This window comes from Gavialis gangeticus, unplaced genomic scaffold (genome assembly GCF_001723915.1).
Source record: "Gavialis gangeticus isolate Ggan-Ray unplaced genomic scaffold, GavGan_comp1, whole genome shotgun sequence".
Taxonomy (NCBI): domain Eukaryota; kingdom Metazoa; phylum Chordata; order Crocodylia; family Gavialidae; genus Gavialis; species Gavialis gangeticus.
In genome coordinates, this window is record NW_017729034.1 from 71,926,399 (window position 1) to 71,944,962 (window position 18,564).

General features: G+C 40.1%; 1 protein-coding gene across 2 annotated transcripts in view; it reads left to right on the forward strand.

Moving 5' to 3' along the window:
• The window catches only part of TAGAP (T-cell activation RhoGTPase activating protein), a 129,441-nt gene that overhangs the window by 106,850 nt on the left and 4,027 nt on the right, over nt 1-18,564 (forward strand). The window contains exons 1-9 of one of the 2 annotated variants that reach the window (XM_019527354.1): nt 11,379-11,743; nt 12,596-12,637; nt 13,143-13,227; nt 13,331-13,384; nt 14,045-14,111; nt 15,932-16,101; nt 16,851-17,012; nt 17,229-17,338; nt 18,063-18,258. In XM_019527354.1, the coding sequence (XP_019382899.1) occupies nt 13,201-13,227; nt 13,331-13,384; nt 14,045-14,111; nt 15,932-16,101; nt 16,851-17,012; nt 17,229-17,338; nt 18,063-18,258 (786 nt within the window). In that variant the 5' untranslated portion in view covers nt 11,379-11,743; nt 12,596-12,637; nt 13,143-13,200. Of the gene's footprint in view, nt 1-11,378; nt 11,744-12,595; nt 12,638-13,142; nt 13,228-13,330; nt 13,385-14,044; nt 14,112-15,931; nt 16,102-16,850; nt 17,013-17,228; nt 17,339-18,062; nt 18,259-18,564 lie in introns of those variants that run through there. The other variant, XM_019527353.1, reaches the window with a different exon arrangement.

Sequence of the window (18,564 nt, forward strand, 5' to 3'; positions counted from 1 at the left end):
AGGTGCATCACCTTACACTTGTCTGTGTTAAACCCCATCCTGTTCTCCTCCGCCCATCCTTGTAACCTGTCTAGGTCCAACTGTAGCCTGTTGCTCCCCTCTAATGTGCCGACATCCCCCCACATCTTAGTGTCATCAGCATTCAACCAGGTTTATCTCAAACCAGTTTCAGCCATTTTCAGACTGGCTTATGTACACCAAACTTCTGTTTTGTTACAGGTTTAAACCACTTTCTGATCACTTAAACCAGTTTATGTGCACCTGCCCTGCACCTGCCCTGCACTACCTCCAGATCTTTTTAACACCTATATTGACCAGCAGAGGTCTAGGTGGCATTTCACTCATTTCTGAGAAAAGGCTCGAGAAATTCTCATTCAGACTCCCTATCCCTCCAGTCATCCATCCTAAAAATGAAAGTGACCAATAACAATGAGAACTGATCAAGCAGAGTATCTCACTTTCCCACAGTACTTGTGGCCCTGAGTCGTGACTCAGAGGTTTTGAACTGCACATAATGGTCATAAACAGAGCAATGTCAACATAGGAGAGGCAGCTTGTCACCGTAAGAATCTGCCTGAACTTCTTCCACAAGTGGCTTGGGCCCACTGTTGAGAAAACTAACTACATCAACTAGATGGAAGGTAGTACCTCAGTACTTTTGAGGATTTGGGCCTTGATCTCACATTCCAGGGAACTCTCCAACAGTCCCCCAGTGTGGCAAGACCCTATTATCCACAGCTGCTGAACCCAACCAGTTGTTCCAGTCTTTGAAATCCATTTCCATACTTCTCCTCTAATCCCAGTTGCAAAAGCCATATAACAGCACCCACCTCCTGAAATTGGATAAGTGGGGGAGAAATGGCAAAGTATGAAAATCAAGAAGATGGATGAATTCAGTTTCCACTATTTCCCATACAATGTGATATAGAGACTCATTGGTTACAGTCAGTGGCACAGTCAGAGGCAGGCATCATTTTGAAAGATTCTACCTTTTCTAATAGAAATTCCACATAGACAGCAAATATCTTTGAAAATGGTGGAATATTTCAAAGCAGTAGAACTTTTTCATGTAGGGCCTGTTATGACAGCATAACCTGACACTAAGATCATGATTCTTCCTGCACCTATTTGTCGCCATTTATCCTGGGCATAAAACACTAGCTAAAACATAATGATCATATTTTTTTACCAGATAGGAATGACTGCAAAAGGGCAAGGTAGAGAAGAATCAGGCTAACACTAACACTGTTACTTCTCTCTTCTGACATATCTACAAGGACAACAAACAAGAAGAGGAACCTACTCTAAGGATTTTGGGCGGGAAAATATGAACTTTGAGCCTTCATACAGTTAATGGTGTCTTATAGTAAACACATAAATTTAAAGAAAAAGAGAACTAAGTATGTTCCATTTTAAGGAACTAAAACTGAAGTCTGCTAAACAATATTAAAGATTAAAAATGAGAAGGAAGAGATGAAAACTAGTGAGTGACTAATTTCCTTTTTGGAGGATTATTTCTGAATAGGAACTTAAGCAATCAGGTTCACATTGATGGGGGGGGTTCAACTAACCCAACATGATTTAGCATATTGGAGTGGAAGTGCAAACTAAACTACCAACACCTTACATTGCATGGGCTTTCATTAATCTTACAGGCTACTGAAATTGTAACTAAACTCCTGCACACTCCAAATTCCAGTCAAGAAGAACAGTCTGATCACAAAATGCTAGCCAGGTGATATTGTTTGTTTAAGGGGAAAGGATTTCAGGATTGGGCACAACAATAGCAAAATTATAAGCAAAGCATGTGCAAACAGGGGTGTCCAAAGTTAGGCCCTAACATTATCCTATAAGTGGCTTTGTTCGAGAAGATACTAAGCAGCTACAATTCCCATTTACTTTACCGCAGCTACTCAACACTTCTGAAAACTGGACTGCTTTTATTTAGCTGTTCTGGTATGATTTAAAGGGTATGCCTGCACTAAAGTGACTAATATATTAAAAGACTCCCACACTAGGTTAGCTACCTTTATGGAACTTACTAAAGGAATAATAACTTACTACAGTATATTGAACTGACTATAGAATTTTCCATCAAGTTTATTATTGTCTGTGAGATTCTACAGGATTGTTTAAAATTCTATAAAAAAGACCTTACTCTCTATTGAACATGGTGGGTTTTTTAGAGTAATTCTATTTGATTTCTAGAGAAACCTGCTTGTTTAATCTCTAATAGACCTGAAGGAAAAATCCTACTGAATTTATCACTGAAATGTTATCTGTTTTATGTATTCATGTCAATCTAACAATTGTGACAAGTTTACATTGTAGCACATTCCCACCCAGAGAAAATGATGGTAATCAGAGGTGGATCCCAGGGAGGAAGGGTGCACTGAGGCACTTGCACCGCTTTGATTCCTGCTCTACCCAAAGTTTAAAACCAACTGCCTGGCAGTAGCAGCAGTGAGAGAGTTATTTGACTTCATGGCTCATTATCATCTACCTAAACCCTTCTGAACTTTTTATTCCATAGGTGTTAACGATCCTCTCTTTCTTTTAATGGTCTTGATCGTCCACCAGTCAAGCTACCCTCTCTTCTGTAATTCTACTGTCTGTTAGGCGCTCTTGGTAATGAAACTCCTCTTTCACAGCCCTACAGATTATTTTTAACTCATTCCAATTTAGTTATATTTGTTTTACTTCAGCCTTAACCTGAATCATACAGCCCTAGGCCCCCAGCATTATTAATAAAGCTTATAGTTATTTTTAACTAGAGAAAAATATATGTTCTTTTATACATGATGATGCACCTCACCCTGTGCCCCCCTCCTTTCAAAATTCTAGATCCTCCCATGATGGTAACACATGCTTCTAGCCATAAGCAGAGGGGCTGCATGGGAAGAAGTAAAACTGGTGAAAGGGAAAGCTTTCAGAATATAATAGATGTCTCTCAAAGCCAAGGTCAAGTGCAATTTATCATTCACCAGCTGAATTAAAACAACACCGGCAATAGTCAGTCACAAAGATGTGCCATGTCTAAGTGAACTAGTGCAAAAGCATTAGTTGATGAGGTAAGAAAGCCTCCTGTGGCTTAAAAGGCATGAGTCTGAGGCCCTCAGGCTGCAAGACGCGTCCAGTTGACAACTCTATAAATAGGTAGCTGCTAATTTAAGCTGGGGAGGCAGAGGCAGTTGGATGTGATGCCAATCACCGCATGCCTTGGGTGCCTTAACTGTGCCAGCCTGTTAGGTGGTTTGACTTTGACAGTAATTCCAGGCCATTATGGTCAGCAGACGCATACTTAGAATTAGTGAAAGATGCAATAAATCTAGGTGCATGAGACACATTGTTACCTGTTTAACTGGAGAATGCATACCTTATAAAAGTAAGAGTAATTCAGCCTTGACATAGTGTACTACAGAATAATGCATATAATGTGAACCCTCTTCTTCAGTGAAATTGCACAAGTTACTAGCAGACCACACTGTTGCACAAATTACATTAGGGTGCAATGTTGCAGCTGAGTCTCACATTCGCTTTGCATAAATGTTATTACATGTTTTTTAGACCATGCAGGTTACTCAGTGGAGTTTTGAACAAACATCTTTGTAGCAGAGCTCTTTCTTGCCTTGTTTAAAAGTAACATGACTTCATGAGATATCTCACAGAAATAGTGCATTGGAAAAGACTCTTTCTGAGATAATTATGGGGGAGTCTTGATGTCAGTACCAAATAAGGCGTGGTTTGTGACTGAAAGACCACACACTGCAATTGTTTTCAGAGAGAAGCATTCCCAAAGTAACATCTTAATCATCTTACAAATGAGAGAAAAGGAAAAGCCAAAACAACTCTTTAAAAGGAAGTTGGAAAGGAGAGAGGTTCTCAAAAAGCAAACATTGTGATCTGATTAGTAACCTCAGTCAAGAGTTAATGAACCAGAAAATGGCCTCAAAGCATTGCCAATAGCAACTATTTTTATACCATATATTATCATTGTCTATTTTCAGTTATATCACATCTGGTACCAAACACAACATATGCAACATAGGTCTAGAAAAAGCTTCCTGGGCCACCAAGTCCAGTCTCCAGAGTTTGTAGGCAATACTTTGTCCAAAGGGTCCATGAGAACATCCACTCTGGCCCTCCCCATATACCACAGTCACAAGGCAGCTTCTCTTCCTAAAAAGTGGACCAGCAGAGATGCACACATGTTGACTTTTATGTTGACTTTTATTTCAGTAGAGGAAAGATACAAAGCTGTAGCTTCATCTTTGCTCAAGTTCCAGGTAGCGGGAGAAAGGGAACCAATTTTCCCTGCAAAACATGGAACAGGCTCTGGGATTCCGCAATCTCTGCCAGTTCTAAACTTTTTCCGAAGTGTGGTAATTCTGGTTGATGATCACTACAGGGCAGTGCACTCCAGCCATGCTCTCTCCCATTCCCTGCAAACCCCTTCCAAAACAAAAACAGTATTCTTATTTGCCAGAAGACTGCAAATACCCAGGAGCAGGCAGCAGTATTCTGTTCCATACAGAGCATTTACTTTTTCAAAGGTCCTAAAGGGCAGTCCTATTTTAAAATGGTGACAGCAATGCAAAGCTGGAGAGTTTACATCAGGCACTCAAACAGCCACGGTTACTAATAGCAACAAAATAGTGATGGCAATCTAATTTGGCCACTTTCATTTCTCATTTGCCATCTTGATTTCGGTGAAAATTTCTTAGAACATTTTGTTTCACTGCCCATGCATGCGTGTGTGTGTGTGTGTGTGCGTGCATGTGCACATGCAGGTGTGTATGTACGTGCATGCATGTGTTTGTGCCTGTATGGGGGCACAGGCATGCACAAGTACATGGAGCACAACAGGCCACAGCAAATAAATAACTAAAAGTACTGAGCCAAATTTACCTGGAGGAAGTTTGAATGAAATCAGTGGAGTTATATCTAAAATAAACTTGCCTCAGCCTTCCATTTGTTTGAAAGGCAGGACTGAGGGAGAGAGTGCACTTTCAGTGAAGGTGGTGGTGAGAGTTTTTCATGACAGTCTTGCTTGTAACCCAGGAAAGAGAAGCCACAACTTATTCTATCAAACTCAAAGCTGAGCTAAAGAATAACCACTCCTAGGCTAATAAAATAACTCAGTAGTCAGCTGTTAGCCGATCTATTGTGATAACTAGTATGAAATTAATTGTAATAATGATTTTGAGGATATAGTCACCTGTTCCTCATATTGGAGGTCATCTGCCATGATTATTCCTTACTTCATTATACTTCAAGCAATAGTTTAGGAAGGGGTGGCTTACCTCAGGTTAAGAACTAAGATTTTGCCCAATCACCAACTTCCTGAGCCCAGGGTTTCTTTTCTTGTTTTTATTACCATGAACCACAAATTTCACAATGAAGTGTTCTTACAAACTCATCTCAGACATGTCCAAAGGCCCATGAAAATTTTCAAACCATTTGAGTGAAAGTGAGACAATGTATATGTGGGAATCAGAAGCAAGGTGCAATTTGACATGGACACTGGGTTATGTCTGATTTCCACTGATTTTTATTTTGAGATTTTGGATCCGTCTGATGCTGAATTCAAAGCAAAACTCAAGATGTAGATTTTGGAAAGGCACCAACCCACATACACCAGAATCTAAAGGAAATATTTGCATGAATCCTTGAAAAGCAAAACCAAGATTCACACTTCTCTGGTTTCAATATGCATAAACAGTGCTGCCTATCCTGCAGAACAACTGAGCTTGGCAAAAAGCGGTGCCCAGGCTTCTGCTACCAAAATGGGTAAGGAACTGAAGCTGAATAAGAACTCAAACCTGTGGCTATAACAAAAAACAACTAAGTAGTTTCTCATTGCATTGCATTTAGAACTAGCAACATAGCCCTTCAGCTAAGGACTGGATCATACTGCAGGTGGAATTTTGCTACCAAACATTTAGGGTCCAGGGTAGATTGGTATCCTATATAATGAAGCAAGTAGGCTTCTCTGACACTCTTCTGTGCTTCTTTTCCCCTTTCAGTGTATCTGGTCATCTGCCTATGTTATTTCTTCTTAAATTAAAGGGCTTTTGTATCTCAGTTACAAGGAGCAGTCATCTAAAATTCCCAGAATCCTTTTTGCTGGCTGTAGCCGTGGTTCTGAAGTATATCTGGAACACAAAAGCCAGCCATTGAAAACAACTGAAGAGCAACAAGAACACTGCTTTGAATGAAAACTACATGGGCAGGACTTCCATACCCCATGCAGGGCAGTCTGGAACTATTATACAGCTGCTGATTGAAATCCCAGTGAAAAAAACTGGAGCTGCCAATTTTTCTTAAGTTGTTGGAGGAATAAAGTGAATGCAAATAATACTGCATACCAGGAAGATGTCATTGGAATGGCACCTAAAACACTTTTTCCCCAGAGAAAGATTTGCAAGCTTATGTTTTAGCTATAACCTCTTCCTGTGCAACTGCAAAGCAATGTAGAGCTGTAGTGAACTCACCCTTCAGTTTGATCCTAATATGTGATTAGGATTAAAATCTGCCGCATATGGGTGGAGCAAATTGAGTGGAGAGGGGTGTTTTGCAAAAATAGGGTTGGCCTGGATCTATAGCCTACTTCATCCAAGCTGCTGGTGTTCATTAGCAGTAGGGGCTGTTTCAGTTAACAGCTCTGAGGTGCTAAACCATTTCAGGTAGAACAGAGTTTGATCCATCTGTGACTACCCCCAACTTCTTATCTTAGATTTATGTCTCACACATACCAGAAAACAGAATGAGATTAGAGATACATTTAAAAAAAAAAACCAAAGATTGCGATTCGTCCTGTTCAGCTACAACAAAATTGTGCTCTGTGAATCTCCTGTCAAGTCTGGCAGTGCAGCACCATAGTTTCCAATAAAGTAAAATAAAGCAAACCCCATGTTTGGTTTTAACAGTCCCCTTTATTTTGGTAAATGGTTCTTTTTCCCCCAGGGAAAGAACAATTGTGGCAGTGAGACAAAACTGGAATACAACTACATTTCAACATTAAGAGGCAATGATGTAGAACTTGGCTCTTTCTGATGGATTATATAGGGGCTTGAAAGACCTGAGTGCCTTCATAGCATCCTGTTATATGGCTTGTCACAGCTAAACTTATGTAATTATCTCATTGGTAAGACGTTGAAACAAAAGCAGGTTCATACACAGCCTAATCTATAAAAGCATCATGCTGAACATTTGTGAAAGACCTATTGAAATAAACAAGAGCTAGCCACAGTTGGGATTTTCCCATTTGTGGTTTGCTAAGGGAAGAAAAACAGACACTTCCCTGAAAGAAACTTTAGCAGCTGATTATTTGATTCATCGCTCTTTTGTTTACCACTAGTCTCCACATTCTTTCTTTTCCCAGATTTATGCTCCTTTTCATTGTCACTGTCTCAGGTCCTTCAGGTACAGCAATATCAGTAATTTGAGAGCTGCAGAAAAGTGGCCATGCCTATCTAAGTGACCATGAAAAATACATCTGTTAAAACGTTGTTCTGTTTGATTGGCTGAAAACATTTGGAAGCCTTATCACTTGAGCCTGCTTTGACAAAACACTTGAGAATACGCTGCAGGATTAACCATGGATGGGCAAGCTTCCTGCTGCATTATTTCATCATGTATCATAATTTAGAGCAACTGTCACACACTTGTGCCCCAGCACTCAGACCTCGTTCACACACGCATAGAATATAGCAGTATACTAAAAGTGGCACAAGCTTTTCTTATTATGTCAGTATAAAAGTGCATAATCATTTACATCTGGGAAGGCAATTAAGCTACACCAGCATTAAAGTGTTGCGTGTAAATTTGGGTTAAGGAAGGGTACAAATATAAAGCCCTATACCTATTCCTGAATAACTCCACGTGTGGGCACACTTATTCTGGAATAAGAGTATTCACACTTACAGTTAATCAGGGATAGCTAACCAGGAACCATTCCTCAGAGATAATTCCAGGTGTAGACAAGCCATCAGGCACCTTTATATCACTTACATAGACTCATAAAAATATAAGGCTGGAAGGGGCCTCAGGAGCTCATCTACTCCTCCTTCCTTTTCAAGGCAGAATTATTCCCATTAAAACTGTTCTTTACAAATGTTTGTGTATCCTGTACTTAAAAGCTTCCAGTGACAGCAATTCCACAACCTTTCTAGATAACTTGTCCCAGTACTTAACTACATCCAGGGTTAGAAAGTTCTTAATATCTATCCTAAATCTACTTTCTTGCAATTTAAGTCCATGACTTATTTTCCTGTCTTCTGTGGATGTGGAGAACAAATCATCATCATCATCCTCTTTGTAACAATGTATTTTGTATTTGAAGACTCATCATATCCCCCTTTCAGTTTTCTTTTCTGTAGACTAAATAATTCCAGTTCTGCCAACCTTTCCTTGTATGTCATGTTTTGTAGACCTCTAATCCTTTTCCCTGCTCTCCTCTGGACTCTTTTCAATGTGTGCACATTTTTCTTGAAGTGTAGCACCCAAAACTGGACACAGTACTCCAGGTGATGCCCCACCCAGTGCTGAACAGAATGGAAGAATCACTTCTCATGACTTCTATGCAGCACATCCATTAATACAGCTCCGAATGCTACTAGTCTTTCTCTTTGTCCCCTAGCAATAAATAGCACACTGTTAACTCATATTCACCTTGTGATCGTCTATAACCCCCAGCTCCTTTTCTGCAGTACTGCAGCCTAATCAGCCACTCCCTAGTTTGTATCCGTGCATTTGATTGTTTTGTTCTAAATGCTGGACTTGGCACTTGTCCTTATTTGGTTTCATCCTATTTACTTCAGACTATTTTTTCAGCTTCCCAGGGTCATTCTGAGTCCTAATCCTATTCTTTAAAGTGTTTACTACCCCATCCAGTATGTTGCCACCTGCAGATTTACACTCAATTCCATCCTCCAAGTCATTAAAGAGGATATTGAACAATTCTGGACCCAAGACAAACCCCTGGAAACACCTATTTGATACTTCCTTCCAGCAAGACTTTTCAGTTATTGATAACTAATGTTTTGTATAGTGTTATCCAACTAGTCATGCACCCAGCCATAGTAGTTTCATATAATTGGATTAATTCTAGGAGTTGTACCAGTATATGATGGTAAATCAAAATCCTACCCTAAGTGACATAGAGATACCATTCTCAGTACTGTATGTAAACCTTGTCTAAGCCCTCCAAAATTTAAATTTATATCTGTGTTGGAGTCATGGAGGAAGTTTTTTTAGCCTGCACCAATTACCTCAGTGTGCAAGAGAAGTTTCGGCAACTGCTACTGCATCACTTTTTACAGGCTCCGTGAGCCAGCTGTGAAACTACTACTGCCACTATATTCAAGGGCATTCACATTGTGAGGCCCCTCCTTCCTTCGTCCACCTGGTGCTGAATGAAAGGTCATCCTTGTAGCAGCTGTCCTGGATCTCATGGACACGTGCAGGAGTTCTGCAGGGCTGGATAAAAGTCAAGACTGCATAATTTAATGCTACCTTTTCATGACCATGATCGTGTTAATTGTACATGACCATATCACAGCTTCACAGAGACATATCTTTTTTTAAGACACCTGCTCTTCAGAAGGAGGTTGTCTGCTTACAGTGAAAGAAGCTGCTTTTAAATCATTTCTGCCTGAATTGAATGCTCATGAAATACACCATATGGACACCTCTGGAAACTGAAGGAGGTAATTAGGAATGTTAAGTATGTACTCACATTGTCTAGCATTTTACACATTCCCACCCCAAACTATGGCCACAGTTCCCTAGGGACTGATCATCTGGGGATGTTGTTACATAGAGATATAGCAATCTGTGTTAACACATCGATGAAGTGCCAACAATCTGCCAGTCATAGTGACAAATATTGCTGCTCAGACATTCAAAAACTTACAATGCACATATGTCTGCACACACAGTGTTTAGCCTACAGACCTAGTTTGGCAAAACATTCTAGGCATCTGGTGGGTAGAGTATTTTCAGAATGACCCTTTCTGGAGCATCTAGTGATTACAGCAAGAGACTGGACACCGGCAATCCTTAGTTCTAATTCAGCTCTGCCAATGAGTTACTAAGGCCAGTTCTTCAAAGATATTTAGGTATCTAACTCCCACTGATTTCCATATGGGTATTAGCAGGTTTTAGGAAATTATATCTGTAGTTTGGGTGTGGTTTCTGTTTACAAAAATTAACCACTCCAAATGCAAACTGAATTCAATGGGCACGCAAATACCCTTAAGGAACTAGACCTAAGTGACCTTGAACTAGGATCTTAGAGAAAGAGTCAAAAAGAGGCTTAGGCATGGAAGCACTGACTGTTCAAGCCCCTGAAAAGTGGGCACTGGAACTGTGCGAAGCTTCAGTCCCTGATTCAGTTCAGCAGAGATTCAGCCCAATTCAGTGGCCGAATCTCTGAATCCAAATCAAATCAGGAGACCCTTTAATCTCTCCAGATCAAATCAGAACCCTCTGAATTGATTCCGAGACATTCAGAAAGATTCAACTATTCGGACAGAGACACAGCTTTAAATGTTTTCTCTACATACCTCTAGGTAGCAGACAGCTCGTGAATGCTGCGATGCTGGGGCAGATGAAGCGTTCCACAGGAGCGCGGGGGACTCCCCAGTGTGCTCAGCAGCAGACCAGAAGTGGACCAGAAGCATTTCCAGTCCACTTTCAGGTCCACCAGGGAGAGTGCAGGGGGGCCTCTCTGCACCCTCCCAGCTCAGCGACTGGTGCCTCCTGTGTCTGGGTGAGCACCCAGGATCCCCCCAAAGCCCATCACTGAGCATGTGGAGGGCCCCTCCCCGCCCTCTGTGGGACACTCCATCTGCCCCAGCATTGCAGCGTTCACAAGCTGCACTGGTACCTCGAGCTATGTAGAAAAAACTTTTAAAGCTGTGTCTGTGTCTGAATCGCTATCGAATCTTGAGATTCAGATTCGGCCTAATTGAATCAGGGACAGTGATCCGAACCAACGAATTGAATCACTGTCCCTGATTCGGGCCGAATCTGAATTGAATAGGGCTGCTTTGCACACCCTAGTGGGCACCCTGCTCCAGGACTAAGTAGGCAGCTGCGTAAGGTGGCTAATAGGGCATAGCTAAGGCAGGCTGGAGGGCACCTGGTATCCCACCCCTCACCCGGACTTAGGCTGCACTACTTATGTCAGGCACTTAAGCTGCAGGTCTGAGTTAGGTGTCTATGCATGGCTAGGATTCGCAGCTCTTAATCCACACCTACACTTCAGTGCCAAAGCTCTCCCTGCTTGAAGGGGTGACTGGGGAGCTCTAGACTTTTAAAACACAGCTGTCACCAGCTCCCTACTTCCTTTTTACTAGCCTACTGGTTTTAGCAGTCACCCAGGAAATGGGAGACATGGGCTCCTAGCTCTCCTCAGCCTGGGGTCACTCTCCAACCCCTTTTTATGTCCCCATGAATCAGGTTTTCTTGGCTGCAGAGTGGCCCAGCTTCAACAGGAGAGGACATGAAGCAGGGGAGGTAAGCTTCTGCATGCTAGCTTTCACTGACTGTGACATAACAGCATGCACATGGCAGTTACCATGGAGTAGCGGATGAGCTGTAAATCCTGATCCTCTTTATCTCACAGTGACTATTCATGTGCCCATGGCCTGAGACACACAAGTTAAGTGGCTTCCCCAAGGCCACAGAAGAACACAGTGTTAAACTTGACTTATTACACAGAGGTGCTTCTGTTAAGGTAAAAAAGAAGCAGCTTTCACATCAATCTCTTGACTTTTCTTTGGCTAAATTCAAATTGCTTGTTTAAATAAGTTGGACATAAACATATTTCCTTATTGATGCCATTAATAAATGCAGAGATGCTATTTATAAAAACAACGAAACATTTAAACATCTGATTTACCTTTTGCTTTTGACTCAGTGTGTTTATCTTTTGAATTGCCCTCAGATTGTCTAACAGATTTCACGTACATTTGTAATCAGTGTCCAGCTGATTTCAATTTTAGATTCTCTAGCACGATCCCAATATTTCAAAGTTTGGGATTGCTTATAAACAGCTTGTCGCTTTTAAAAAAGAATGCATAGTTTGGCTCAAAAAGCCTATATATAAGGTCACATTTGATGTCACAGTATCCCTTTAGCTGCAAAAGTGTAGGGTATGCTGCTAAGATGGTCGTACGACAGAGTGCCCCAAGTGCCCTTTAAAAAGTTCATCTGTACACGCTACATGGTAGCATCCTTTTCACACATCCCACCTGATGATAATGACACGACACGGAACTTTTACCTATTACACACCTCATCTTTTCCGTACAAAACATCTCTCAGGGGTTTTTTTTTCTTACAGGGAAAAAAAACAGCAGTAGTATCCCTAAAAGGAAAGAGGAAGCCTGAATTTTGAAGCCTCTATAAGAGAGTCTCTATATGCTACTGCCCGTGACGCTTCTTCCTGTCTCTTCTCTGACTTTCCACCTGCCCCCACTCTCCATTTATAATGCAGCGCATGTGGGTAGGACGGGTTAGTCACCCTGTGTCTCTCTACTGGAATAGTAGCAGCAGAGCGTCATGCTGTTTCTTTTTTTCTCTACAGTTCGCTTGAGGTGAAAGATCTCTGGCTGGATACAATCCTCTGGTAAGCCCTGCACTGCCTCTGAACTGAATGTATACAGTTAACATTAATGTTAATGTACCACAATATATTTAGATGATCTAAAAAAATATGTGCTGGGGGCGGACTCACTTTACTGAATGTAACTGCATAGCGGACTGAGTTGTGTAGCACTGAATTTGAAAATCGGCACCGAGATTATGTTTGGTTTTCTTGTGGTGATTGATCTAAGCTGTCAGCGTTTGTTAACTATTCATCGAATGTTCTGAAAATGAAAAGCTTTTTCTTTTTCTAAAAAAAGAGAAAGAAAGATACAGCTCTAGCTGTCGAACTAAACAAAATGCATTACAAACAGCTTCAATTTAACAGTGTTTTATGATGAGCGCTGAATAAAGAAATTAACTTGAAAGGAGCCCTTTTCTTTTTCAAGATAAGTTTTAAATGTTATAGGTTTGTAGTAGAGAGATAAAAGACTGGCTAAATATTCCTGCCTGCAATATTTATTTCTTTGTCCATTCATTCTGTATAGGCAAACACAAGAAGCGAAGGGAACGAGAATCAGTAAAGTTCCTTCAGCTAAATTCCTAATGAAGGTGTTAAGCAGTTGTAATGCAGTAAGTGTCATTATTGCTCCTGTTGAGTCAATATTTTTTTTAAATGGAGGTTTTTAAAAATAGCATTTCTCATAGTTGGTCTTTTGTTTTATTTTTTCCTTAGTCAAAAACACTAAATATCAGTACCATGGAGGCTTTGATTGAGTGCAAATCAGAGGTAAGCAGTCATTAAAAAATTCCTATGTATATCAATGTGTAATTCCCCAACAGACCTGGGGTCAGATTGTCACAGAGCAAGCCCACCTGACAAAGGGGCCTGTTGACTGATACCAGCTGAGTGTCTGCATCTTGTTTGTTTAATGTGTACTTAATTTTGAACTGCTTCTGGAAAACGTAAACATATTTAAAGTGAATTTAGAACAAGATGCAGAAAGGGATTGGACTTCTTTGTGGATATCAAGAAGAGTGAGATATATCATCACTAATGGGAACACAAGCTTGGAAGGGATAATAAAACTTGTGGTTCAGGGCATAAGCCATTCTTTACCTGTTAGAGAACAGAATGAGAACGAATTTGGGGGCTGATTAGTCCGTATCTGCCTAGTATAAGGACCTTACAGAATCCTCAGAAGCATTTAATACTAGTCATTTTTGCAGACAATTTGCACCTCAGTTCCCATGTTCCTTCATGCAACCTAGAACTGTCTGTTCCAAATGTCATAGAGAGATTAAATGTAATTCTAGAGATAATTATTTCAATGCTTTACTGTCTTCTTCTTGTACATAAGGCTTATCCACCTTTTGAGTTCCAGATGTGGTTTGATTATTGTTTTTATCAGTAAGTGGCAGTTTTGTAACTGATAACCATTTATTTTAGGCTGACATCAAGAAATGCCAGCTTTTGGTACCATATGAAAGTGAAGATGGGCTTTGCCATCTGATTGGTAAGTTTTGAAAAGAAAATCTCCTCCAACAGAAATACTGTGAGCTGATTATTCTGCACATCTTTAGCTGCTTCCTTCACTTAACAAATTTATATATATATATTATATCACTAAAATACAGGATATTGCCACCTCCTCTTACCTAAAGCTACTGTTATTGCTCTTTTGACCATAGGTGGCACTCAACTCATTGTTCCTTGCAGCCGGATTTTGAGCCTTCACTCATGTGCTTGGGCATTACTCATGTGAATAGCCTCACAGGCTGCTTTTGTAAATATCTATAATGGTTTTGCTGATGTTTTAAGCAACTATGAATAAGCTCTGGGTACAGTAGAAACTGCAGATGTGTTTCCTTCCATCCCTCAAAGCCTCTGATCTTATTGATTCATAGATTGTTAGGGGCTGGAAGGGACCTTGCAGATCATCGGGTCCAGCTCCCCTGCTCTAGGCAGGAAGACAACTGGGGTTAGGTGACCCCAGTGACATGACTGTCCACATATAAACACTTATATGTAGAATTTTTTGTGGGACAGACCTGTATGTGTGTTTATCAGGAACAGGTCTGAATTTGTACAATGGGTCATGTCATCTTCAGGCTGCAGTAGCATCGGAAGCAGAAAAACCAAGTTTCTTGTTGATTGATGGTATCCGTGAGACTATCACATCATGTGACATTATTACTGATTTTAACAGTTTGGAATCAGTGACTTGTGGTGAGCCACAAAGTGCAAGTCTTGTTGAGAACTAGTTCTCATAAAGTACCCATTTTGGAGTTGCAAGGTACCATGTCTGCAAAGATGGCAACTTGTTTAAAAAACACTCCAATAATATAACACAGTTGCTATATTATTTGGAAAAAAAATAATTTACAGTTCATGATGATCTTAAAATTTGCAGCATGGCACCACGTGTAATATCCAAGTTCAAATCCATTCCTGAGAGATTTCTGAACCTCAGGCAGATAAGGGCAGGGTCTGGTAGTTTTATCCACCAGGGCAAGTGGCTGGCTAGCAAAGTCTTATAGCAAGAGTTCTAGCCCACTGAGTCACTGCATTTGTTTTTCTAAAGCATAAGAAAGAAGGTTTGAAGCTGACATGAACACAAGTGGAACCTGGTTGCCAGAGTTGAGACCCTGTGACATATCTCCATAGTTGTAATACAGCAAGCCAGAGACAGCATGTACAGATGATCTGAGCTACCCATTCCCAAACTGAAAAGGTCTATTCCTGTTAATGCATGAAGGTTCACAGCATGATACTTGGGGAGTGCTAATGGGAGAGGCATGGGCCATTGACTTCCTTGAAGTGAAGAATATGAAAGAATGTTCCTGTAGCCAATGGTTTGTCTGATGCTGAAAAGATGGATTTCCCAAATGTGCTGTTCCACTAAAATGGACATTGAGTGGGATCAAATATAATGGATAGAAGGAAAATTCTGACTTCTGTGGACCTGGCACAGACATAATTATCACACAAGCCTAAATGCTGAAAATCTCTCTGACATCGTTTGTGTGCTCTGTATTCCCACACTAAATGTTCTAAGATAAGAGGAAACAGTGACATAAAAACAGGAAAGGTGGTGCCTTTGGAGGACTTGTCACAGTTTTAGTTTAGAGTTTTGTTTAGAAGTTATGTTTCCTTAGTAACACCTTAGCTATCTTTTAGGTTAGTTTTGCTCTATTTAGCTTGAGCTTTCAAATGCACATTATGAATCATTTCTTTATGCTATATGTCATCTTGTGAGTGACGTGTGTATACACGTAAGAGCTTTCTCGTGTTGACATTTTTCCCTTATTTTTGTTTTGCTTTTTTTTGCACCAGACGGTAATAAGAAAAGAAAGAAGGTAATATCATGGCCCTCCGTGCTGAGATGGAGCTCCAGCATATCAGAATCCTCTGAATCAACAGAATCTGACCTAAAGATTTCTTTGTTTGGTCAGCCTCTGGCAATCATCTGTGGCGAGAATGACACACTCCCTAAACCAATTCAGGTGAGCAAGTGGCTGGGTGGCATAGCCATTTAGTACTTCCCAATTGTAAAGTAAGGAATTTTAACATTGGAACTAGAGCATTGGCATGGGACCTAAGACAGTACTGGACCCAAGACAAATCCCTGGAGAGCCCTGCTTGAATATTTCATTTCAATTTAACTTCAGGGAGAGCTGAGTTCTATTCCTGGCTCTGCTCCTAGTTTGCAGAAGGCCCGGAGGAAATCACATTTTTGTGTCATTGTACCTCAGTTTTCCCACCTGTAAAATGGGGATGATGCTACTTTCCTCTGTAAAGTACTTGGAGATCTATTAATGAAAAGTACAAATAATAGTGATGTTAGCCATTGGGACTTTTCCTGTACCTCATTTTCAATGAGAAGTGGGGTCCTGCAAAGGGACTTGTAAAGCAACTGTTTAAATGACTGCAAGGATTAAACTTCTTCCAAAAGGAAGAAAATCTATGAGCTCTAGCTGTGAAGTTCAGGAGGACAGAGAGGCTTGGTTTGACACACTACAGAGAAAGAGTTCAGGTGCAAAGTTCACACAGGATGTAAAACTAATGCTTTTGTGAGGAAGACCAGGCCCTTTAAAGCGTACCCTCTTGTAAGCAAGCACTACATAGCACTCTGCTTTACAAACAGTGTAGAGTTAAAACATGCGTTATCTTTAATAAAACTGCTTATCTTTTCTGTGGCTTGTCATTAATAAAGTAACAGTTCCTCTTTTTTCTCTATTTATGTTTCTTGTAGGATATTCTTAATATACTATACCTTAAAGGATGTTTCACTGAAGGAATATTCAGAAAAGCTGCCAATGAAAAAGCACGCAAGGAGTTAAAGGAAGAACTGAATTCAGGCATAGAAGTTGCCTTGGAAAGCAAAACTGTGCATCTATTAGCAGTGGTTCTTAAGGTAAACTCAGTTGATTTTAGCTCTGATAGTCACTTTCTAATAAGAATGAGCAATTTGGGGTTGACATCCTTTGGGACACACATGTATGTTTCTAGCAGTAAACAGGTATACACATATCATGTAGCTAAAACTGATTAGTCTTGCATTGAGTTGGTACAGGGAGACTCATATGAATCATATTTTCCAAACGCTTATCTTAAGATCTTTTCATTGCAGGATTTCCTCCGAAATATTCCACATAATCTGCTGTCATCTGAACTTTACGATGAGTGGATGACAGCCTTAGAGAAGCTGAGCCATGAGGATAAAATTGAAGGAGTAAAAGAGTAAGTTTTGCAGCCAATCCCACTGATAGGGAGAGTGCATTCATCTTAGAAATTTATAGTCTTGTTTACATTTTTGTCATTTATATAAGTTGATATGTCTCCTACCATGTTTAATTTGGAGTGAAGATGGCATTGAGCCACATTTCTTCTTAGATATATTTGAAATTCTTTTTCTATATATTTGAGAAAGATTATTAGAATAATGAAGAAACAGACTTGCAATATTTTGGCAATTAAAGCTATAAATTAAAGTGCACAGTGACTTGGAGTCGGGACTTCAGTGGGCTTTGAGTCTGGTCCTTGGAAAACAAGAGATCTTACAAAGAAAATAGCAAGCTATCAACTGCAGATACAAGCTGATTGATATGGAATAACTTTAAAGCTACATAACATGACTGTAGAATTTTAAATGCTAAATGTCATTCATATTATGAAAAGTCTCCAATAATATATCTCAGTTGTATGTGGCTTATCAACAATGCTCACTGCTTCATTTTAAAACATGAAGTATCGTTATTCTTGCTTTCTGGTCAGGACCTTGTGGTTAGCCAGACACTCAGCTGCTTTTGGGGATTTCTGAATGATAGATTTGTAAAACGGTTTTATTAAAAAAAATCCTTCCTCTTTTTAGAGGAAATTCTATCTGCATGAGCTTCATCAAAACTTGCTCAAATAAAGAAACATTGTAACCTGAATTAATTTTACATTTTTCACATTTACTTAGGGTGGCAGACAAACTACCAAGGCCAAATCTCTTCTTACTCAAGCATTTGGTCCTGGTACTTCACCGCATCAGCCAACACTCTAAGGTCAACAAGATGGACGCCAGCAATCTTGCTATCTGCATTGGTCCTAACATGCTGAATCCACAGCACAACAGTACCCTACCACTGGAAGTCCAGAAAGAGATGAATGAAAAGGTTAGTTGAGTTTCATTCCTGGGCTACCCACCAGTGTTGTAATATTCCCTTTGAAGTCCATTATTATTATTTCCTTGCAAATTCCAAAAGAGACAACACCACTAAATATCTGAGAATCCACCCTGAACTGATGTTTGGGAATCCTCAACATGGTACAAACAATGGGTTAACCTAAATTTCATTCTGGTGACATTCTAACTCCTGCATACAAATATTATATATATATATATATATATATATATATATATATTCACTGTATGTCATATATATAACTGTAAATCCAGAACAACACTTGGCCTGTCAGAA